The 21,425-nt window shown below is 48.4% G+C and overlaps 1 protein-coding gene across 3 annotated transcripts; it reads left to right on the top strand.

The window, feature by feature from the left end:
- Positions 1-1,676: 1,676 nt before the first annotated feature.
- Mturn (maturin, neural progenitor differentiation regulator homolog) lies at positions 1,677-21,425 on the top strand. Of its 3 annotated transcripts, none has more exons than XM_034519720.2 (4): positions 1,680-1,920; positions 9,480-9,602; positions 16,530-16,625; positions 17,009-21,425. In XM_034519720.2, the coding sequence occupies exons 1-4, from the start codon at positions 1,759-1,761 to the stop codon at positions 17,072-17,074; spliced, it is 447 nt and encodes a 148-aa protein (XP_034375611.1). In that variant the 5' UTR covers positions 1,680-1,758; the 3' UTR covers positions 17,075-21,425. The 3 variants fall into 3 exon arrangements, with proteins under 3 accessions (XP_076769431.1, XP_034375611.1, XP_076769432.1); XM_076913317.1 differs by lacking the exons at positions 16,530-16,625; positions 17,009-21,425 and adding exons at positions 12,302-12,402; positions 12,700-12,990; XM_076913316.1 differs by lacking the exons at positions 16,530-16,625; positions 17,009-21,425 and adding an exon at positions 12,700-12,990 and having other exon boundaries at positions 1,677-1,920.

The raw sequence follows: 21,425 nt of genomic DNA, 5'->3' as shown, positions 1-21,425 counted from the left end.
GGGTATCCAACATCCTCTTCTGGTCTCTATGGGCACCAGGCATGTACATGGTACACAACTACACATTTATGAGAAAACACTCATACACATAAAAATAATAAATAAAAAATTTAAAAACCCACTGGATTTCCATTCCTTACACACACACACACACACACACACACACACACACTTTCTCAAACCCTTACTACAAGGTCATGACTACATACTCATGTTCACAGATGTGGAAATTGAGGTTCCCAGGACTTAGGTGACACACCCCAGTCACGATGTCAGGTAGTGTACAGGTTACCTTCCGAGGTCTTGCTCCCACCAGTCCTGGCCTTGCATCACAGTCTGACCTCTACTCTTGGAGCCTCTTTCCCATCATCTCCCATTGATGCTGAGCATGCTCGTCCAGAGAGCTGTGCTGGTGCTGTGCTGGTCGTCCTGGTGGCAGTGTCACAGTGACCAGATCAAACTTGCTAACAGAGCAACAGCTTCCAATCGGGAGATCAGCTGGGTCCCACCTTTTCCTGGAGTAGACCCTTCATGCCCACAGGTGCTCTGGAGCAAGGCTCTTGGGACACCTCTCTAAAAGGTGAGTTTATGTCACTGGGTTCTGTTAGCCTCAGAAGGCAGGAAGTAGAAGGATCGGCCCCACAGTCTAAAGGCAAACGCAAAGACAAGCAAAGAAATAAACGTAAGAAAATTCTGCCACAGAAATAATCAAAGCAGACAACTGTGGAATAACGTCTCTTGCCTGTAATAAATAGCAGGTGTAATAAATAGCTGGGCTCCGCCTGGCTAGACTGCCAGCTCACTGAGACAGAGACCTACCACTCAAGTTTACACCCCCTGACAAGCAAGGCTCCTGGTTCAGAAAGCACACTTTAAAAATAACCACGGATGGATGTTTATAGAACGAATGCTATTTAATGAGTCCCTTCCGGAAGCCAAGTGTTCAGAAGAGGACTCTTGTATTCCCTGTAATCCAGTGTGTCTGTTGGGCACGCAGCAGCCAGAACATTCAACAGGTGTAGTCAAGGGGTAGGTCCTCTGCTTTCCAAGCAGGGTTGGGGTGTGGCTCTGTGGTAGCGTGCCTGAAAAGCATGACCCTGGGTTCAATTTTCCAGCAACTCAAAATAAAAAAACAAAACCTCAAACCCAACCAACAAAACAACAACTGGCCACTTTAATTAGGTCATAAAACATAAATTCAAGCCAAATATCATAGTGAGGGCATTTGTAAGAAGCACGCTCGCAGCTTGATGTGCGTGTAAGAGTACACATTTCTCTCCGAATCAGTCTAGAAAAACACATTCAGGGTTCCTTGGAGGACCGAATTTTGGTTTCCGTACAAAGCAAAGCTGTTTCCCCGGGTGCTAGCAACACCTCTACAATCAGTCCTGGCAAGGACCAAGCAGCCTGTACTTCTGGGCGCGCCCCGCGCCGTTTGTAGCGGATTCCAGAGAAAACATTCCAAACTGGCTCCAAACCGGGGATCCGGAGCCAGCTCCGCCCCACCCCTCCGCCACCTGCGGAGCTGGGCGCCCCGCCCACATCGTAACGTCACCGAGCTCCGGGCCGCGCCCCGGGGATTGGCCAGAGTTCGTGACGTCACGAGCCGGGGCGGGCCGGGGCTGGTGGGCCCTCGGGGTGCTCGGATTCCTTTCAAGGCGGGCGGTGGGGTGGGGTGGGGGCGGGGCGGAGGCGGAGCGGGCGGTGTAAACAGACCCGGGCGCCGTGAGCCCCGGAGGAGGCGCGGGAGGCGCCGCCATGGACTTCCAGCAGCTGGCAGATGTCGCGGAGAAGTGGTGTGCCAGCACGCCCTTTGAGCTCATCGCCGCGGAGGAGACGGAGTGCAGGATGGACTTCTACGCCGACCCGGGCGTCTCGTTCTACGTGCTGTGTCCGGACAACGGCTGCGGCGACAGCTTTGTGAGTACATGGGACGAGCGCGCTCCGCTTCGCCCGAGCTCCTCCAGGGCGGCCGGGTGGGGCGGATAGCGGTGGCAGGGGACCAGGGGCTGAGGAGCGGAGGTGTGGAGACCTCTCGGACCATCCCGCACCGGGCGCGTGGTTAAGAGCATCTCAGGAGAGCCTCTGTGTGGCACTCACCGGGCGGGGCTCCTAACCCCTGCCGCAGGATCGAGGTCCGGTTCGAAGCGGTGTTATTTCCCCCTCGGGGTCTCAGACACAACTCTGTACCCGCCCCTCCCAGCAGGGTCCCCTTCCCAGCCTGTGAGTCTCTCGAACGGACACAAAGCCTCTGTCCACACCCGCAATGATAGATCTTTTGGACCCTCTTTGCGGAATTACGCCCTGGAGCTTAAAAATGCACGCGCGTGCACACGCGCTCGCTCACGGGGGCACGCCTATCCCGGGTCTTCTGCTTCCCTAGCTCCTCACTGAGCTGCCAGCAAGTGTGTGTAGCACATGCGGCTTCTAGCCTGCCATGGGAGCTACATGTGTCGTCTCCGAGGCCTTTCGGCTTTTCCAGAGGAAGAACACACACACCCCGGTCCAGAGGGACCGGAACCGGGAACTACAGTGGCCAAACCTTTAGCCTGCATCCCTCCCACTAGGTATTCTGGCGCTGACAGTTTAGGAAGAAGATGCAGAGAGCACGCGGTTGTGATGGGAGGTGTGGAGGCAGGGCGGGGATGGCGCGCCATGGAGTGTTTGTAAGCACTGTAAATAATAGTCCCCAAATGTAAGATGGAGGCAGCTAGGGGTGAGGGTTATCTCCTGGTCGACGGCCTGAGGCTGGAGGCTCTGTAGCAGCAGAGGGAGATGAGGTGGTGCATGGTGCATTGACCGGCTTGGCTCACCAGGTGGAATGACAAAGCTGGACATAACCCCCATCCCCTGGGTAGACACACCTCTTCTATCTGTGGGAAGTTCAGCCTAGGATCTGTGAGACCCGCACAGGACAGGTGTAGGCTGGTGCACATCTGCCCAATAAAGTATGCTCCTGGCTTAGGTTCTGTTCACTTGTCTTCCCTTGCGTTGCCTATCCACAAAATTAGTTCCTTAATACCAGTTCTCTGGCAATCTTTGAAGTAGACCCAGCAGTCTGATGCAGAGCAAGAGTCCTGCAAATTTAAAGTTCAGAGACCTGTGTTCTCTCCTGTCTTGGTATAAACCCTTACCTGGAACTAAGGATGTATGGAGCTCAGTTAGTACAGCACTTGTGTAGTGTGTGTAAAATCCTGGGTTGGATCCCCAACACTGCCAAAGTGTCTTGTGTATATGGTGGGCGGGGGACCACAAGTCTGTAATCCCTACACTTACAGGAGGAAGCAGATGGATCAGAAGTTCAAGGTCTTCCAGGGAGGCCTCAGGAGTTCCAAGTCAGCCTAGGACCCTAAAGACCCTACTTCAAAAATAGTACCTCACGGAGCAGTTTTCACAGTGGAGACAGGTTATTGATTCCTGTGAGCACAGATTAGCTCTTTTTTGTAACAAGGGTAAAATGTTGGCCGACCGATGGAGGAGATAAGGAAGGCGGGAGATAATTCCTTGGACACACTAGAACTTTCTCCAAGTTTCTAAACACTGTGATGTTTGCCAGCCATGGGTTTGTTGTTGTTGTTTTTTTTTTTTAAAGTTAAACTGTCCCTTGAATCTGTATCACACCAGGTGTGTTTTTCAATCATGTCTTTTCTCTAGGAAAATCTAGGAGAAGTCTTTGAAGAAATTCGAGTTAAGTGGCATTTCTGCTATTGGAGATTTTGTTAACCGTGAGACTATTACATTGCATCTTTTATTTACAACATTTAGGATCATTTAAATAGTTACGAACACTGACGAAGGCTTGGTCTTTCCTTGGTCAGAGCCCTCTGACTTACGGATGACACTGTGCCTATAAAGACAGGTAGCTCTGAAGGGATGTAGCAGTGCTTAGCCCTGATTCTGTTCAGACATCCAAGTGCACACTTCTGTCCGTGTTCTTGGGGACATCACTCTCTGCGGAGCTTAAACAACTATGTCCTCCTGTTACCTGACTTCAAGTGGCAGCCTGTTGTCACTGAATGCCTGGCAAGACTGCTTGGAAGCACACCTAGTGTATGGTGCTCATATCTGGGAGCCCTGTAAGTGTAATCGCTGTAAATGTCACTGCCACCCACTTCCTGCCTCAGGGCCTTACCACTTGCCATTCTCTGCCTTGAACACCCTTGCTGGCCAGCAAGACCCCAGGATTTTATCTTTTTGTGCTGGGGACCTGAATTCAGGACTTCATGCTTTGTTCCTCAAGCACTTTACCCACTAAGCCGTCTGCTCAGCCTTAAAAGATGTCTTCTTACTGGGCCTCACAAAAATTCTCTGGGGTAGATGTACCCATTTTACAGATGAGGTGAGAACCCAGGAACTGCCTAGTGGAGTGGCATTCAAAGGCATCTTTGTTCTTGAGCCTCTGGAGCTACCATGGGTCAATTTTCAGTGAGGTGACAGAGATCTGGGCTATCAGAGTCTCTTCCACATTAAGCCCCAGTTTCCTCGCCTAGATCCTCTGGGTTCTCACCTCACAGGCTACCTGCCAATGTAGGTGCCAAACCACCCACCATGTTGGGGATCATGGCTTCACAAGTGACAGGAAGGGCTGTGCCACCCAGGCAGAGGGGGCAGGAAATGGGCAACCAGCTGGCAGTTCCCTCTTCTACCATTTCAGAAGGTCTTAAGGCCTGTCAGCCCTGAGAAAGGGATTGTGGGCAACCATTCAGGTACCGGGGAACAGAACTGTGTGTATGTGAGTGTGTGCGGGTGTGTGTGTGTGTGTGTGTGTGTGTGTGTGTGTGTGTGTGTGTATACATACACATGTACATGTGCCTCTGTATGTTCACAAATATGTCAGTTCATGTCCAGTCAGAGCACTGGCTACCTTCCTCGCTTGCCCACTAATTAAAGAGTGCCTATACATCACCTAGAATAGAAATTACTGATTGTAGGGACGGTCGGTTTACCTCATAGTTCCACCTTTCTGACAACCCATCAGAAACATATTTGGATGCACATTTTTGTGCAGTTTCATCCCCTCTGATCCAAACAAATAGCAATAGTCATATTATTAAAGAAACAGTACTCACGGAGGGGCTCGTGGTCAATTCTTACATGCATGTTTACATGGTTCTCATTTGTGAGCTTGTCTGTGACATTCAGATGGAGCTGCACTGTGGTCTTGCGATGGTGAGAAGGAGGAAAGGCATCTCTTTACCTACTACTTCTGGTTGCTCCATCCAGAGTGGGAAAATCATACTGTAACCCACTACTACTGTGAGCACTGCATAAGGAGCCCAGTGTGCAGTGGAATCACTTCATAGAAGTTATTTCAAGGAAGAACAAAACCACTTGTATAGTTAGCTGATTATAAAGAGGGTAACGTTGGGGTGTTATGAGCTCAGATGGTTGGGAAGGAACAAGCAGTTACTTATCTGCTAATTGATAGGCAGTCTGCAGGCAGACGCCTGTGATTTCAGACCCCCTCTAAATATAACTGTTGTCTATGACTTACACATGGCTGAGCCAAGGCTCCCTTAAGTAGCATGCACAGAGGCAGTTGAGAGCATGCAAACAAAACCCCCTGCGGGGTGTTCTCTGCCTTCTGCTGCCTGTGTAGCCACAAGCAAGGTACTTAACCTTTTGAGCACCAGTTTCCTCCCTGACAGAGTGCTCAACACAGTGAGCTGGCTGCTTTAGCTATGGCTGCCTGTGCTCTCCCCAACTGCATGTGCAAGTATGTTGGGCACCACAGGGTGGCTTGTGGTTTCTGTGTTCTGTCTGTTATGTGGACAGACAGCAGTTGCAGATTAAGAGACACCAATTAAAAATAGAACGAGAATAACAGGCACTCCACACTTCAGCTGGGATGGGCCATGGGGATATTGGTTTGTAGACCTTTTTTAGATTCTAAAATCTGAGGCTGCTCAGAGCTTGTATGTGAAATGACGTATTCACACACACACACCCTGCACCTAACCCTGTATGCCTTAACTCGGTTAGATTACTTAGGGTGTTCAGTACTGGAACTGGAAGTAAGTAGGTTTTGTTTTATTTTGTCCAGGGACTAATCTGTGCTCTGAACTCCTTCTTGGTTTCACCATCTCATAGCTGCAAGTCTAGCAACATGGCCCCCAGAACAAGAAGAACTTCAGATTGAGTTAGCTTAGTGATCTAATGTCACGTTTTGATGACCAGATCTTGTCATTTCTATATAGAAAGTGGAACACACTCCCTGCAGGTGACTTGCTTGTGCTGTCTTGGCTGGATGAGCTCAGGCCTGATGTAACAGAAGAAGGTACAGATGGCCTACAGTCACAGTGCTCCCGTGGGGCACTTGCTGTAGGAGTGGCAGGTCACTTGGGGTGGGGACAGCAAAGGCTAAGTCACTGCAGCTCATGGTTGTGGTCGGTAGTGAAACTGCTTGAGTTCTCCGTGAAAAAATTTGAAATGTAGCCAGCTGCCATTCAGAAACTCTGGGAGGCAGACCTGGAAGTCTACATTGTAACAAGCTTCCAGGTGACTGTCAATAGTTAAGACCCCAATTCTGCTGCACTTCCTGCTCCTCCGAATCTCCTGCTATTACAGGAGGCCTGCAGCTCACCCCGGTTCCAAGTGCCCTCTGTCCCCAGGACAGCCAGTATTCTTCAGTCTGACACTCCCAGCTCAGCCATTTCTGAGGCTGCAGCTAGTTTCTCCAGTTCCGGCTGTAGTTTTTTTTTCCCGGACTAATGTGGGTGTTTGGTTATATGTGCTTGGAGTATTTTCCAAGCTGCGGTTACAATGGCTGGACCTCATGGCCCAGGATTCTGGGACTTCAGCAACCCAATTTGTCTTTATATGGAATTAACTTCAGACTGTGATTAGAGGCTCTGCCCTCTCACCTGACTGCTTGCTCTCTTCTCCAATCTGGTTTCATGTTTCTTTTATTTTATCATTTTTCTTTTAGCATAACACACACACACACACACACACACACACACACACTTCAGGCTTACGTCTCAGGTCATCCTGTTTTGTATTCTAACACTGCTAGATACCTTTACTTTTGGAAAGAAATAGTTTAAATAAATTAAATACTTTGTATTTGTAAAGACAGTAGAAATAAGATGATTAGCAGTCTGTAAATGGTGTCTTTACAAGCTGTCATGTCCTCTTGGGTCTGTCTGATCCAAGCTCCATGTCTCTTTGTGGTACCTTGCAGACAGTGATTCAAGTTAAGGGTTTTTGTTTTCATTTCTCTGACTTATTTATTACTTTGTGTATGAGTCTTTTGCCTGCATGTATGTATGTGCACCACGTGTGTGCCTGGTGCCCATAGACATGTTGGCTACTCTGAAACCGGAGTCACAGACAGTCAGTCATGCACTGTCGTGTAGGTGCCGGGGATCACACTAGCACCTCTCCAAGAGCAGCAAGTGTTCTTAACCTCTTTGTCATCTTCACAGATCCTTATTTTTTTTTTTCTTAAACCAGTAAGTATGGGACTCTGCATAAAGCTAGACCAGTGATGAAGGCTCTTTAGGGAGAAGACCCTTTCTTGGGGTTCAAAGTCTAAATTCTCCAACATTTACCAATAAATAGCTCCAGAAGTGGAGTCAGGAGATGGGGGTGAAGAATGTCTTCCTGAGGCTAAAGAAGCTTAGAAATGCCTAACTGGTGCTCTCCACTGCCAGGAGTCGGGCATACTGCCAGTCTACCCTTGCCTAAATGAGGCACTTCTGCTTACTTTGTAATTTTAAACCCAAATGCACTTTAAAAAAAAAGAAGTCTATAAGGTTTTGTTTATTTGTTTATTTTAGATCCACTTGCTTAAGAGGTGATATTTCAACCCAAGTGGCCTAGGAGAGCAATCACAGCAAAGTCATCCTGGGTATTGGGTTTGCTCATCCCGTGACTCTTGCCTGTGGCAGGTGGGAAACCCAGCTTGTCACCCTCCCTTGCAGAGAGGGAGAAAAGCTCCCTGTGCCCGATACTTACAGATCAGGCCCAGGCTGCCAGCCGGCACTGCACAGACTAGCTTTTCACTCTGTACTTACACAGTGCCCAGGGAAGGCAGACAGGATGTTAAGTGCTGCTAGGTGGTCATCCCACATCTACCTTGGGTTCAACTTTGAGAGGATCTGGAACGTTCCAGATGTGGTGTAGCAGCAAGCGCTGTGCAAAGCTTATTAGCCGAGCACAGTGATGGTCTGGCTGCATCCCTGTCTATGGAGAATAGGCAAGACAATGACTTGAGGAGGGCTCTGTGCAGTTAGCTTTCTGTGCTGTGTAAGAAGTAGCTGTATAAGTGACCCTTGGTGTTAGGGTTTGTGACAGGGAAGGGCTTGAGGAGCTGTTCAGTGGCTCCCTGAGGTGGTGGAGGGAACTCTGGAGGGCACTGTGGGAATAGAGCTGCTGGGTGGGTTGGAAAGCCACCAGCCAGACTGTGACACGGATAATCGGAGTATGGAGATGGCACATGTACCTGTGTATCCTCACTCAGACCCCAGCTGTGTCGGGGATCTACGAACCCCTTCTTAGACATCCTGCAGTAAGAAGAAGGTGGTGAGTGCTCCTGGGTGGCCAACTGAACTTTGTAAGGGGATGCCTGCTCACGCACATGAATAGAAGCAGGCAGGGGGTGCCACACGGACCTCTTGGACCATTTTCTAACTAGGTCTTGTCTCCTCCTTCCATCCACCAAACACCTCCCTTTTCCCAGGCCTCAGCACTGCCCTTCAGTTGAAACCCTTGAGACAGACCCATGGTACCTGGGGGTGCCCCGTGTTCCTGGCTTGTTGGCTCTGCAGAACTACCGCTTCTTCATCTGGACCTCAAGTCTGTTTCTCTAGCTTATTCCAGATCTTTGACCATTATGGGAAAACCTGACCTTAATTTGAAAGATGTCATAACGTGGATTTCCTCACATAGATAAACGGTCCCCAGCCCCAGTAACAAGAGCAAACCTGGATGCAGACTGTTGTCCACGTGTGCTAGGTCGACTATGATGCCTGGGCAGGATGTCCTCCTAATGTGTGGAGGGGGGTGAGGAGCCTGAGTGACTCAGTGCCGACTTCGCATGTTCTTCTAAATTCATTTCATTCTGAAGAGATTTACCAACGTCCCCACTCAAGGGCCCATCTGCAGAGGGAACACGTTGTTCCAAGTTCATGATTACAAACTAGTTAATAATTCTTCAGCTGTAGCTGGAGGCAAAGTTAAGGAATTTGAAGGCAAAGGCTCTGATTCCCCACCCACCCCCTGTTTTAAAGTCACCCTCAGGTGCCTGCTGAGAAGGTGGGCAGGGCAATACCTGTTGGCCTCAAAGGTGAGACCGGGAGCAAAAAGCTTGGGGGAATTTCTATGACTTTGACATTGATCCCTTGCCGTGCAAACACATGAAGTCCAAGGCGGTGTGGATTTCACTCTGTAATGGCTGGCTTCAAGTGAGGGACTCCCTAAAACGCTAGGGTAGTGACTTGTGTTCTCTGTTTCCTCCTCGCCCTCCTGGGCCGCAGCACGTGTGGAGCGAGAGCGAGGACTGCCTGCCCTTCTTGCAGCTGGCACAAGATTACATCTCTTCCTGTGGCAAGAAGACTCTCCATGAAGTCTTGGAAAAAGTCTTCAAGTCCTTCAGACCTGTAGGTGCTGCACTGCACGGCTTCTAAAGCCACCCTGTAACCCTCCGTAACTTCACACTGATAGCAGGGATGGGTGGGAAAGTAGCCTGACCCAAGATTGTACTCCTGTCTGCTCGTCGGCTGGCTCTGTAGTATGAAGATAGCAGCCACTGTGGAGAGGCTGAAAGCGGGGTTGTTGGGTGCAGGGCCGAGGGCTATTTCTAGTCTCAGTTTAGAAGTACTGACAGGGTAGAGGCAAAGAGCCTTTATGGGAAGACGGGGTATTGTAGTTCTCACCCAGCAGACTCCAAACCCACCCATAAGCCGTGGGTTTTCTCTGCTTGTTTTGTTTTGCTTTTTATCATAGTGGTATTTGCATCAGGGGTGTGGCTGGAAATCTAGATAAAGGATGTCCACGCTTGTGCCTGTGGGGAAGGGCGCCCTTGGATCCTGAGGCCCTCTTGTCTCGGTTCTCAAAAACACTTGCAGAAAGCTTGCCTCCCCTCTCAGGATTTTGGACTGTGTTTCCATGGCAAGCGAGCGGTTGGTCTGCCTGCATGCTAGCTGATGAACACCGCCAGTGAATACTTGCTCCTAATTGGATGGTTTTTTTACTTCCCTCTCTCTTCCAATGTCATCCCCAGCATCACAGGATGCCCCGCCCTAGCCTCCTCCTTGGCCCACTGTGGTTTTATTGCATGTATACGGTGGCATGCTGTGGAATTTCTGTGTGTTTCTCAAACTGTTTTCAGTCTTCTCTACTGAAGATCTCAAGCTTGTTTTATAGTCCCCTGAACACAGGGTGGTTGGTTACATAACATCCTGTCTGACATTCTGACATTTCAAGGTTAGGAAGTCTGTTTGGCATCTTTTGTGACTCCTGGCTCACACTTCTGGTATCCCTCGTTTGTGTGTGGCATTGTCTGAATGCAGGTTAGCATGTTTGCAAGTTCATGGACAGGAATAAATGAAGACCCAGGATGATAGCACCTTTCACTTTGTTGGCCCTGCTAGGACTTGAGAGCCATGTCAGCCTGAGGTGACCTTCACTGCTTGATTTGTAGTTCCTAGGCACTCCAGGTGACTCAAAAACCAAACCAAAACAACAAAAAAACAGGCTTCAAGACCCTGTCTCTTTTAGCTCATTGTCCCAGGAATGTGGACCTTTGGAGGACCTCCCTGAGAAAGTGGGGACCCTGCTGTAGTCTGTTCCTTTAGAGGACCTGGGCTTGACCTGTATGTACAGTATATACTTTCTTGCTTCCACATCCAGGTTAGACTGACCTCTCTGGCTTCCAAGTCCTCACTGTACTCAAAAGGTTACTTTCATGTCTAATGCTTGAAAAAACTTCAGCTGTTCTCAGGGAAAGGGTTGGTTATAATCATTCAGTCCACCATTAAGAGAAGTGGAACTTGGGTAGGTTTTGCCTGGGAGTCTTCAATGAGAAGGATATTTCAGAGTCAGCAATAACCCTGGGGAGAGCCAGGGGGAGGGGGTGTCAGGCACAGACAGCTCTGAAAGCCTCCGGTCAGGAGATTGCCTGTGTTCCTGGTATAGGAGGTATCCACGGAACTACAGGGTTTGGAGTTGGGGACCTGGGCACAGTGAGAGAAGAATTCAGGAAGACAGGGTCTCATAGCTGTGGAAGGACTTGGGTTTGCCAGCCATGGAGAGCCAGAAGAAGTCAAGCAGGGTTGGGGGTTGGGGGCATGAGGATGATGTCCTTTCTTGAGAGGTGCCCTCTTGCAGACTAAAGTGCTCAGATTGGTTGTCAGCAGGAAGAGTAGGACCAGAACAGAAAGCAGTGCCATCTTCCAGGCAGATGTGAGGCCAGCTTAAAAAGAGCAAAAGTGGAACAAGAGACTCGGATGCTGGAGATGCCTGGAAGGCAGACATAGCTTGCCTCGCTGTAAGATCAAACCTGAGTTCCTCGGCAGTGCGGTGAAGGACCTTCACAGTGGTGGATGAGGCTGGGAGGGCTTGTGGGAGGAAAAGCTAGGGCCCGGTGCTGTTAGAACTCAGTGTTGCAGGGCCAAGAAGTCAGTGGGGAACCTTGTGCCCCTCCTGTCTCTGCTGGGCTCACCTCTCTATGGAGCTTTGAAAGAAGGCACAGTCAGGGTTTGGCTGCTGCTCTCCTAGTTGAGAGAAGACCTTATCCAGTCAGGAAGACTATGAGCCAGGATACTAGTGCTGTGTCCCCCGGGTGTGGTGGTATCCCCAAGACCAGTGCATTCACCTGTGCCGTAAGACAGCTGCATCTGGGCGTCAGGTGTGGGACTCTATAACCTGTGTGCCCACTTCCGTCATGATTGTTTTCACGAGGTCATCAGCCAATCCCTGCCTTGTGCAGCCTCTCCACAGAGATAAGGACATATCTCTCCGTAGCCTTCCTCTGCCCCCAAGGGGCCTCATCAACCCTGTTTGCCTGATCTTGCTAAAGCTGGGCCTGTGGCAGCCATAGCCTAGAGCAGCATCACCTCAAGGCTATGCCACCTGGATGGAGCAGTGTCTGAACTGCGTTCCATTCTTCTTACCTGCACTTCCCACACCAAAATAATATCTCAAAGCCTCATTCCACACCCTCTGAGATCTGGTTGGATCTGTGAAGAAAACGTAACTCTTTCCTGCCCCCTCCCCCTTCGGGCCGTCCTTCCTCCTTCTGTGTTTCTTCTGCTTCATCAGATTTCCCACAAAAAATGTTCTAATTGTCTATTGCCAGAGCCCTGTTCTGGAGGGTAAAGGACAGCACAGCATATTTGGCTTTTGCCACCTGGGAGCTGATGAGAAAAAGCACCAGCCACTGATCGGGGTGAAGTCAGGGTAAAGGCAGGGCCTGTGTTGCCTCCAATTGCTGCTCTCAGGGAGGAACCTCTCTCCTCTCTCTCCCCTCTTTCCCCTCTGTCCCCTCTCTCTCCTCTCTCCCCTCTCTCCCCTCTCTCCCTCATGGAGGTTGGGTACTGTGCCTGTGCCTGTGGCAGTGTTGAATGCTGTTCTGTCTAATGTTACCGTGATGGTCCAGATTGGCTTTAGTTTCTGGGGCTCCCTCCCATGGCTTCTCTGGGTGGCCCACTCTTATCTTATCTCTGAGAATGCTGTGAGACCGTTTCTTTTCTTCAGAAGGGGTTCCTACCAGAAAACACAGTCCTGATTCTGGACACTGGTGTGAAGGAGACCAGTGCTTTAAGGATGCATCCAGTGGCTAGGGAGGCAGGGAGATGCCACACAAGAAAATCTTCATGGCCACCTTGCAATCCTTGCCTCTGTCTCTGCCATCTGGTCAGTAGCCTTGAAGAAACGAAAGACTCCACCACTGCCAAGCTGCCCAAGTGGGGCAGAAAGCCCAAGAGAAAAATATTTTTTCTTGTCCATGTGGCTTTACATGAATGACATTAAAAATTGGAAATTTAACCTTTCCATATCTTTTGTTTTCTGCTTGTTATGAACACTCAAAACTTGTCATTTTTAGCCAGGGGGTGGCGACGCCTTTAATGCCAGCAATCAGGAGGCAGAAGAAGGCAGATTTTTGATATTGAGGCCAACCTGGTCTACAGAACAAATTTCAGGACAGTCAGGACTAAACTGAGAAACCATGTCTCAAGAAAACCAAAAGGAAAAACAAAACAGAGTAAACAAACAAAAACAAAACCTTGTCATTTTGAGGAAGGCTGGTGCCAATGCCACCACCACAGTGCATCTGCCGCTCTTCCCCACTCCACCCCCACCTCCATCTTGCCTCTCCCTCTCCCTCCTAATATAGTGTAGTCTGAGTGAAACTCACCATGAGTTTTAGGACTGACAGTTTCAAGCCCCCAATCTTTCACTAGTCTTGCTGCCCAGAGTGGGGCTTCTGGGCCCCCACAGAGCAGAAATGCAGAGACAAGTCCTCCCTCAGGCTCAGTGAGTCAGGATCTGCATTGTAGGTAGTGTTCTTGGTGATTCAGAGGCATGGCCAAGTGTGAGAAATGCTGTTCCCTTTGAAGAAGCTCGCAGCCACGAGGACATGCTATGTTCACCAACATTCTAGCAGATCCAGGATGCTCTAGACTCCAGAAGCCGCACACATCTCCACTCCCAGCATAAAAACACCAGCCCAAGGTGACTGATGTACACTCCTTCAGGGTGCCACATGCCAGCCACAGCCTCAGGTAATTTGCACCTTTGTCCACAGGACCTGAAATTAGTCCCATAGGGGACCAGGGCCTAGAGAATTTCAATTCTCAAGAGGTGGCAGCTCTTCCTTTCCCAGTGGAGGCCCACATAGTGTGGTAGGCCTAGCAGTTTACGTGATTGTGGGCTGTTCAAGGTAGCTTTGTGGACAGCCAGGCCTGGGAATGCCAGTGTGTTCCTTTACACAATGAGCAGAAACTTGTTTGAGTCCCAGGTTGCTGAAAAAGATAATCACTAAATTAGGATTGCACAGCTGTAACTGTCAAGAACCACTCAGACATATCAGGCCTGTCAGCGGTGGCTTTGTCATTCCCGTTTTCACATCAGAACATGTGGGCACAGACACAATAAGGGCTCCAGCTCCTTACCAGGCTGTTTGTCATCTCACCTCCAATTTAGATCTTCCACCACCCATGGTGTGGAACATTGGCAGCCATCCTGAATTGCTACGTATCTGTATGATGCTTTTGGAACTCTGGGCACTGGTTCTGGTAGTTTGCCAGGCAGTATGTGCTAACAGGTTTCCATAATGTCAACATTAATTGTATACGTTTCCTACTAGGGATGCATTTTGAAAACACATATTGCCACCAGCGTAGCAGCCGTCTACTTTCATTGTCACTAGCCATCTTTTCTCTCAGGAGCACATTTCATCTTGTATTTCATTAGAATGTGGGAAGGAGACAGTAAGTAGTGAGACAAGGGGGCTTCTCTTTATTTCCAAGGACATGTGAGATTGGTGGTCCAGGGCTGGATTAGCTCTTGCTGTCCTTTCCAAAGTGAGCAGTAACTTTCTGAGCTGTTGCCTGCCATGAGCTCTACAGAGACAGCATGGCATGCGTCTGCAGTTGGCTGCAGCCATCTTGACTTGTAACCAGTAATGTCTCATGGATGGTTTTACCCTGCATGCTTTCCTGGGGGGTCTGAGACTGAGAGTTCTAGAACTTAAGACTATAGGCGTTGTGTTAGTTGGGACATCTGGCTTACTGTTGTCCCATTTGAGCCACAGAGAGAGTGGAGGAGGGGTGGCCGGGCGATAGAGAAGCCACATGAGGAATGAACAGGCCCACCTATAATGTCTTAATGTAGTTAATGTCTAGGTCACTGGGACCACTTAGTTAAGTGGCCTGAAGGTGACAAATCTGGGGTGAAATGTCTCGTGGTCACTCTTGACTCCGTCAGTCATCCCATACAGAAGCCCAGGAGCACTGAAGACTGTGGTGTTCTGCCAGCACACAAGTTTTGGTTCATATTGATTGTGAGTGATTAGTACTAGTCAGTATCTAATGGAAGACCATGTCATTAAAAATTGTTGTCATGGGGCTGGGGAGATGGCTTAGCAGTTAAGGGTGCTTGTTTTTCTGGAGGACCTGAGTTTGATTGCCAGCTTCACACTGGGCAGCTCACAGCTGCCTGTAATGCTAGTTCACAAGATCCTACCCTTCAAAATGCCAAGGGCACCAGTACTCAAGTGAGCATACCAAAAACACAGACATGCACACGTACGCAAAATTGAAATGTGTTCATCTTGGACTTGTTATGTTTCCCTGATCATAGTCATAGAACATCATAGAATGCTTGTGGAACATGGAGGAAAAGGAGAAATGGTTTAGAGCTTCTTCAGGGGACCCAGGTTTGATTCCCCAGAACTTACATGATGGCTCACCAACATCCTTAACTCCAATGTCAGGGGATCTGATGCCCTCTTCTGACCTCTGTGGGCACTATACATGCACATAGTACACATACATACTGGCAAAACATTCATATACATATACATAAAAATACACACATATATATAAAATAAATATAAAAAATAAAGATGAAATGGAAAAAAGTTTTCACAGTCCCAGTTTTATAGAAATTGTCTCTCTTTCTCTCTCTCTCTCTCCCTCTCCCTCTCTCTCTCCCTCTCCTCCCTCTCCCTCTCCCTCCCTCCCTCCCTCCCTCCCTCCCTCCCTCCCTCCTTCCTTCCCTCCCTCTCTCTAAATGTTTACAAAAATATAAAGGGCCAATGAGATGGCTCCATGGGTTATAGCTCCTGCTGCCAAGTGTGATGACCTGAATTCCGTCTCTGGCATCACGTGATGGAATGAGAAAAACAAGTCCTGTGCATTGTCCTGTGACCACATGTACGCTGCGACACGCATGCAAACACACAAACTCAATGTAAAATTTTAAAAGAAAGCTCAGTATTTGAATATATTTCATTGCCATCTTTTCTCTCTGTGCATCCATATGAATTTTAAGAAAATCTATATCTTAATTAACAATTTTTACATTTTATACTCATATCATTGACTAATTGAAAAATGTCAGTTTTAAGTCTACGTAAGATGTTATCTTACTAACATGCCATGACACTTAACCCTTTGCTACCGTACATTTTAATTGATCTGCAGTTTTGTTCATGGGCCACTCACCATAAATAACCACGAGTGTTTGTGGGGAGGAAATAGAAGCAGAGGACTGATTTGGGGACATCTGATTTGGGGACATCGGCAATGCTTGCAGTGTGATTCACCAGCACCCTGGGTATGGCGTCCACATCTACCACACATGTGTTTTGTGAGGCTGTGACTCCCCAAGGTCGCCAGTGAAATCAGCAACATGAAGACTCAGTGTGTCCTCTGTTAAATTTGCAAAAGCCGCGGCGGGGAAGTAGAGTCTGGAGTTACACTGGCTACGTCAAGCAGATGAATGTGGATACGGGATGCCTTTGCACTTCTGCCTGCAGTGCTTACAGCTGCTGCTTTTCTTGTCTAATTTCTTCTCTGCAGTTGCTGGGGCTTCCAGATGCAGATGACGACGCATTTGAAGAGTACAGTGCGGACGTGGAGGAGGAGGAGCCAGAGGCGGACCACCCCCAAATGGGGGTCAGTCAGCAGTAGACTCCTAGGTCACCTTGCAGAAGGGGAGTAAGCCCTGTGCGCCCCGTGGGGTCCTGTGCTCCCGGGGTAGCCCTTTTGCATTGCTCTTTCAAACAGGACATCTGGCTCCTGGCACCCAAATGAGAATGAAATACCTTTTAAATGACCACACAATATCTGTGATGAGCTTTGCTCAGAAGTGACCAGAATTCCGGCCCCACTTTGGCGGGGTCTCTATGGAGATGTCTTGGTAGCTTTTGCCTCTTTGAAGTTAGAGTCCGTGTCATGGCTGCCTGTTCCCTCTTGAGTTTATGTTAGAGGATTAATGTTTCCTGTCTGGAATGTCGAGAACTCTGAATGTATTAAGGGTATGTTCTGAGTCCTCACAGGTGACCTTGCTGAGGAGAAGCATGACGGAGGAGAAGCACAGCCTGCACTTTTTATGTCCCTTTTAAGTGTCCGTAAGTGACAGGTTTTGATTAGAAGGCATGAGTTTTAATATCTAGTCGTGATCTGCACACGTGCAAACACAGAGGGCGCGAGCGGCCGAGGCTCCTTGGATCCTTGGAGAGTTCGCCATTGTTGCATTGGTTACCTGGGCATGGAGCAGCCAGCCACCTGTCACTGTAAATGTTTCATGGCTGTTTGATCGTTTAAAACTTGCTGATTCCAAAGGCACCTGTAGTTTCTAATAGTGGGAAGTGTAGGTGGGGTGAAAGACATAGATGATTGGTTTCTTTAAGCTGTTTATAAACCTGCATATGAAACGTTTACCTTTTCTCTTTATGATGAGACAGCAGCTTATTAAATCATGAGAACAGCCAGGATCCAAGCAAGTGCCCCTTATGCTCTGAAGCCATAGATAAATCTAACAGGAAAATAAAGTAGGATAAAAATATTAATATAGTAAAATTCTTTACTTTCCTAATCTTTTATTCCTTAGAGAATGTCCAAAAAGGCTCCCAGTGAGTTAATTTATTTAAAATTATAATTAAATACTCTAGGGAACCTACTTGCAGTGAAATTTTAAAGGAACATGAAAGTAAGAATCTTAATTATGGGATTGCTTGGTTAAAAGAGAATGATTTTTAGCGATCAGGACACACAGACAACTCCCAGGGATAACTGCTGTCATGATTTAGCCAATAAATACTTAGCAGGACATTCTCTGATGCCATTGTGAGACCCTTCTGTATCTCAGGTTCTCATAACTTAGGGTGCAAATGTCCCCTTGATGGTGCTTGATTCCTGTGTGCGTCCAGTTTGGGAGTGTTTCAGACACCCACACCAGTCATGTTACTAGTATTTTAAATTTAAAAAAGGAAGAACCTGTGCTGACAGAGACTCATGTGGATGGCCAGCATGTCTGGGAATTCTGTTTAACCCAGGGGCCGTTCGAAGGGTCCCACGCTCCTTGGTGCATTGCAGAATTTAGCTGCCGGGTGATGTCACATACTGGCTTCTAGCTGTGCTTTTGTACCTATGTGTTTTATTTCCTGGGAGAACGTTATTAATGATTTAATTTCAAGCCAAGCGACTTCTCTTGAAGTCGCCCATTAGCAACATCAGACTGAGTGCCCCTTCCAGGGTGCGAGGTCCAGCTTTTACAGTCCTGCCCATGGTCCCACCTTGTGAGCCTACAGCACGGAGACTGAGTTCTCTGTCTTGTAGATACTGTCCAGGGCAGGGAACTTTCTTCTGAATATGGTAGGTCACACAGATGTATGGCTTTTGTAGCTAAATCAGTACACCTGGGCAGTTGGCTCCATTCTGAGGTAACTGGAATTTTATACACAGAGGCTTCAAATTTCAATTTACATGTGTTTGAACATTAATATAAGACGAATTTTTTTTATCAAAAACATATTTAAACTTTGACCAGATATACTCGGTGTTATCACGTTAATGTTCTCTATTTGTACAAATTGGGCTAAGACCCCTCCTACTGGTGCAGCAGGCTGCTGAAAACTCTCATCTTCTGCCCAGGGGTCAGGAAGAGAGATCATCTCTGGATGTGCTTGATTTCCATAGCAAATCCCAGAGGCATCAACAAATCCATTGACCTTGCAAACCGAATTCCCGCTGTTGTACAGATCCCTTTCAGTGTGGGCCTGAGCACACACCCGGAGCCTACCCATTCCACAGTGACACAAGTGTGACCCCTCCCAAGCCTACAGAGGCAAGCATTCTAGTGGCATGGGAGAAAGGTCTTTGGGAGTTGGGAGAGACACTCTTGACTATAGGACACTGACAAGTCATGTGACTTTTTATGAACCAGGGCTATTTGCTTTTCTAGCTTTCAACACTGTCCTAATGCAGCTGCCGTAGGAAGTATGTGCTCAAAAGAGCAACAGCCCAGGACACTGAGGGACATGGGAAGGAAATATTTTGTAGCTTTGCCAACGATGGTGTCCTTAGATACTGGCCATGCAGCTACTGTAGAATATGATGGCCGGTAGACATCCAGATACCTGGAGCCTGAGGCGGGCGTAAGCAGAGGCCCCAGAAGATAGTTTGTCTCTGCTGAATGCCAGTGGCAGAGAGAGCTGCTCCTCTCCCCGCCCCCCCCCCCCACTGAAGGCTTTGGAGGTGGTAGGCAGGTAACCTAAGAGGGGAGATTGACGTGATGACTAGCTGGAGGAGAATGGCGGTGAACACTTTGCTCGTCCTGTCACTCAGGAAAGAGAAAGTGACAGTGAAGACTTGGTAGGTGGCAGACAGAGGCAGTGAGAATAAACATATAGGGAAGGACTGATTGCTTGCTGGCCGGTGCTGAAATCTGAATGACGCCACTGACAGCACTACAAAGGTGGATCCTATCACTGCATGACTCATGAAGACGTTTTTCTCATATCTGCCCAGTTAGTTTCCTCTGCCTGATGATGGCACTGAGCCAAGCAGGCTTCAGACATCGAAGAACAGAGCCAGGGAGGGTAGTGAGGTCCAGTGCAGTGCCCAACATCCCTGGGGTTCAGCCAGATGGAAGGGTCCACTTGTGACTCCTAGGCTCGATGCAGCACATGCTACATTCTGTGTTTCCATGACCAGAGCACAAAAACGTCCGCTATATGAGGAGATTGTCCTTGCACACTGGTGTCAGAACTAGGTTTGCAGTGCACCTAAGTCAAACTGTCTGGGAGTGACACCACTGCTCAGCACAGAAAGAAACTATTGTCTAGCACAATACGTGTCTCTCAATATTGTTTCAGTTTCTCCAAGCACAAAGAGTATGCCCAAGGGTGCTGTGATCCCAGAGTGGGATTTTTAGTTATTGCATGTTAAAGCTCACCAGTTGGGAAACAGTTTAATCAAATCTGGTTCTCTACAGTGAGACGAATGTAAGGATGGAGAAGACTTAATGTGTATTGGGAGGAGGTGAACAGGCACAGTGCGGAGTTAAGTCTCCATCCATCTGAGTTGTAAACAAAGCACATAGTCCACACTTACCTCCTGGGGCACAGGATAACTTGTGTCCTTGGCTGTCTCTAGAGAACTGGATGCTTAGAGGATGCTGGTAATGGCTTTGTGACTTTCACAATGTCCCCTGCCAAGCCAAAGGCATGGCAAGTGTCCTGTGCACCTGGTGGAATTCCTTCCCTTAAAAATAAAATCAGGCCAGGCAGTGGTGGCACACGCCTTTAATCCCAGCACCTGGGAGGCAAAGGCAGGCGGATTTCTGAGTTCGAGGCCAGCCTGGTCTGCAGAGTGAGTTCCAGGACAGCCAGGACTACACAGAGAAACCCTGTCTCCAAAACAAAACAAAACAAACAAACAAAATCAGCCGACAGCCAGGGAAGCTCACCTTCTAGAGTGCTGGCTCAGGAGGGGCTGTGATGACAGAACATGGCCATACCCACCTCTCCTCCACTGGTGCTCCGGTGTCAGTGAAACTCTGTGGAGGCTCTTGTCCCTAGACCAAACCTCGAGAGAGATGCCAGGCATGGCTTTTTGCATCCTCTCCAGAGATGCATGAAACGTTTTTACATTAGAAACACTCCGCTTTCATACAAACTTGGCGAGTTACTTTGGTTTGATGGTAGCTGGCATGACTTGAGAAGCTGAGGTCTTCTAGGTTTCAAACAGAGTGGGTGTAAAGCTTGCCAGGATGCTGGGAGCCTATGGTCTCCGGCAGTGACCTTGAGCATTTCCTACCAGAAACCCCATTCACCACACTGCAAGACTGAGTAGTTCCAAGCAGTTAAAAGTGTGTACCAAGCAACGTAGGGATCAGCATTCAGCTTGCTTAGGACTGTGTTCAAGTTGTTCGGTGTTAGTGGAAAGCTGGCAGCGTGCTCCTCACAAACCACCTTTCCCTGGGCTTTCCTTTTTGTTTCTCAAGGTTCTGTTTTAACAAGAACCTCCTGAACTGGCAGAGACCAGCACTCTATACAAATGCCAGCTTTCTAAAAGGCACTAAAATAAACATTTAGTGCTGGGCAAATCTGAACTCAGCTTTCAATCCAGTGCTTATGTGTATAGAAATAAGATTTCTCCAGAGAAGCAAAAGCAAGGGACATTGTTGTTTGTTTCTGGTTTTTTTTTTTTTTTAGACAGAGTTTTCCCTGTGTGATGTGTGCGCTTTTTTTTTTTTTTTTTGAGTTTGTATTTCCTATCAGAGAGCTCTCTTGTGACAAACTGTGAAATGGGTTGCTAAAAACTGTGTCCTTTGTTAGATGCTTCAGAGGGAATGTGGAAATTCTGTCTGCACCTTGTCCCATCTGCTTCCTCCTCCCTCCCTGAGAGCAAGGACCACATCCAAGGATGTAATTACCATTCGCTTGCTATTAAAGAGTCTTCCAGCCCTGG

The sequence above is a fragment of the Arvicanthis niloticus genome, chromosome 15 (assembly GCF_011762505.2).
Source record: "Arvicanthis niloticus isolate mArvNil1 chromosome 15, mArvNil1.pat.X, whole genome shotgun sequence".
In the NCBI taxonomy this organism is placed as follows: domain Eukaryota; kingdom Metazoa; phylum Chordata; class Mammalia; order Rodentia; family Muridae; genus Arvicanthis; species Arvicanthis niloticus.
The sequence above is the reverse complement of the archived record's forward strand: the minus strand, read 5'-3'. Positions and strand labels throughout refer to the sequence as shown.